Genomic DNA, 3,056 nt, shown 5'->3' on the forward strand with positions numbered 1-3,056 from the left:
TTGCCTCTTAAGTCGACAGTCGCAGGAAAAACCAAACCCTAAGTGATTACGCACACTTACAAGGCATGTTATTCCTTAAATTTTTTGACATAGACAATGCACTTCAATGCTTTCATTTCGTTTCAGTAACATTGGTGGTTATTTCACCCATCCAAAATTTTAAATTTAATTTTAGATTAATATCTATACATACATGTTTTATCCTTGTACAATGTTATTTTTTATTAATTTATAATAAATTTAAACTAATTTCCGACTAATCATAACATGTTGATCATAAAAAGATACATTAATAGTTAACAAACAAATTATATAAACCAAATTGCACGTCTCTCTTTTTATTTTGTTAAACAGATTTTATCTTTAATAATTCAGGTGTGTTTATATCTGGAACTAGGTAGTGTTGATTCGGTTTAAAATATTGTTCGGAGATTTGGTTTATTCTCTTTTCCTTCTTTTCACCGGGTTTTAGGGAAGATCAGATAAACCTCGTCTTCATTGGTGAAGACTATCACCACCTTCCAACTGAAGCACTCTCTCATTTTGTATTGGTGAGGATCTGTTTTACGAATTTTTAGTGATAAATGGTCGAATATAATTATATTCACAAACTAAAATATTTTTAATTGTAGTTTTTTTTCAATTGTAAAACATCTAAAATTATTAAGTTATATAAAAAATATTTTTAAAACACATCCAAAATCATAAATCTAAAATTTAAATTTAAACATTAAAAAATAATTGTAACACATCTAAAATTATGAAGTTATACGGAAAATATTTTTGAAACACATCCAAAATCATAAATCTAAAATCTAAATTTAAATATTAAAAAATAATTGTAACACATCTAAAATTATTAAGTTATACAGAAAATATTTTTAAAACACATCCAAAATCATAAATCTAAAATTTAAATTTAAACATTAAAAAATAATTATAACACATCTAAAATTATGAAGTTATACAGAAAATATTTTTGAAATACATCCAAAATCATAAATCTAAAATCTAAATTTAAACATTAAAAAATAATTGTAACACATCTAAAATTATAAAGTTATATAGAAAATATTTTTAAAACACTTTCAAAATACAGAAATTACACATGCAAAAATAATTTAACATTGCAATATATATGAAAATCTCTTTAGGCCATTTTATTCGATTTTTATTTCAAAAAAATCAAAATTTATACAGAATAATAAAAAAAAGTAATGGTGTCAGAGACCCATCCAAACCTCAGGTAAGTTTTCGGCGTGGACGAACGGCGACGAGGAGAAGAAAGGCGGCGTGAGCGCCAAGAAGGAGGAAGACAGCTTCAAGTGTTTTGACATGGGGCAAACGTGACTTCTCTACTTTTTTATTTTTTTAATCTTTTTTTACTGAAGATATGAGACTCGAACCCACAACCTCTTAATTGAATATGGGGAGACTATGCCATTTGAGGTATAACTCATTGGCAACGTGACTTTTCTGCTTCTTTGAGTGTTTTGTACGGGTTTAATTAATAATTTGATGGTTTAAGGTTTATTTTATAATTTTAAAATCAAATTTTTGAATTTTGAATAATTTGATTTTTAGATATGTATTTAAATTATAATATATTAATAATTAAATATATTAAATCTCAAACAGAAATTTAAAATTTAAAATTTAAAATTTATTTTTTTTAGATTGTATTTAAATGTGTATTTAATTTTAAAAAGACAATAAATTTATTCATAATTTTTAAATGTGTTTGTTTTAATTTTTTTTAAATTATTGTAATAAAAAGCTGAATATTGTACCACTTTTAAAGAATACCTAGTTGAATTGAATTACATAATAATGTTTGTTCCACCTGAATTAGTTTTTCAAATTCAATAAGTACAAACTTTGTGAAGATCCATGATGAAAAACTACATCAGCTAAATGATACGCTTATTACTTCTTCAATTATTTGTCTTATACAGATGACAAGATGATAATATAATGTCCGTACAATAATGGAATCCATAACATGTAGATTCCCCTAAATCTAATTAATACCTCTTTTAGTAACCTTGACCTTCAAGCCATGTTTCATGTGAAGAATAATAGAAACACATGGATACACATTATTATGCCCTTCCACCACCTCAAACTGAAAATTGCAGAGCAAAGCAATGGCGACGATCTTCATCTGAATAAAGGTTATATTTTTACCCAAACAACTTCTTGGGCCTGCATTGAAAGCTATGAACTTGTAAGATGGTATGTGTATGATGCTTCCCTTTTCAGAAATCCACCTTTCTGGCTTAAACTCCAAGCAATCTTCTCCCCATATTTGTTCCATTCTTCCCATTGAGTATAAAGAGTAAATCCCCATAGTATTTGCATTAACACGATGCCCACTGGGGAGTATATCTGATTTAACTGCAGATTTGTGCTCGAAAGGAACCGGAGGGAAAAGTCTCAATGCTTCACACAAAGCTCCATGCAGGTAAACTAGCTTGTTAAGATTTTCCAATCTTGAAGTGATGAGCCAATTTTCTTCATTGGTTATGAAGTTTGCTCTGATTTCTTCAAGGATCTTGGCTTCGACAAAAGGGTGGGTTGAAACTAGCCAGAAAAACCAACTGAGACCTGAACTAATTGTATCCCTTCCTGCTAATAAGAGACTAATTGCATTGTCTCTTAGAAGCTTGCGATCTATTTTTTCCATTTCGCTTTCCTCCACAATAGCTTTGAGCATGTTAAACAGTTTCTTATATAAGATGATTAGGTTAACCTTGAATGTCATTTACTATTCTCTACAGGAAATGGAGGCATATATACGAGGTATTATCCCTAACTTAGCACAATTACGTGATATGCCAGAAGCCTTTGTTCAAATGCAATGTATTGTCGTATTATTATTCTAAATTATTTATAAAAGCATATATTGTGAGTAGTTCATTTGCATCTTATAAGACTTTTTTTATTTCTATAAGCATTACTTTGGTAGTGTCATAATTAGTATATGCTTATTAATTTGTTACGATATGAAATTAAAGAATGTAGATTTCAATTTGTGGTTTTATATATATAGCCCT

The 3,056-nt window shown here is 28.2% G+C and overlaps 1 protein-coding gene across 1 annotated transcript in view; it reads right to left on the reverse strand.

Moving 5' to 3' along the window:
* The window catches only part of LOC107632238 (alkane hydroxylase MAH1-like), an 11,397-nt gene extending 8,633 nt beyond the window's left edge, over nucleotides 1-2,764 (reverse strand). The window contains exon 1 of the mRNA XM_016335943.1: nucleotides 2,045-2,764. Within this exon, the coding sequence (XP_016191429.1) occupies nucleotides 2,045-2,764 (720 nt within the window). The remainder of the gene's footprint in view (nucleotides 1-2,044) is intronic.

The sequence above is a fragment of the Arachis ipaensis genome, chromosome B03, assembly GCF_000816755.2.
Source record: "Arachis ipaensis cultivar K30076 chromosome B03, Araip1.1, whole genome shotgun sequence".
NCBI lineage: Eukaryota > Viridiplantae > Streptophyta > Magnoliopsida > Fabales > Fabaceae > Arachis > Arachis ipaensis.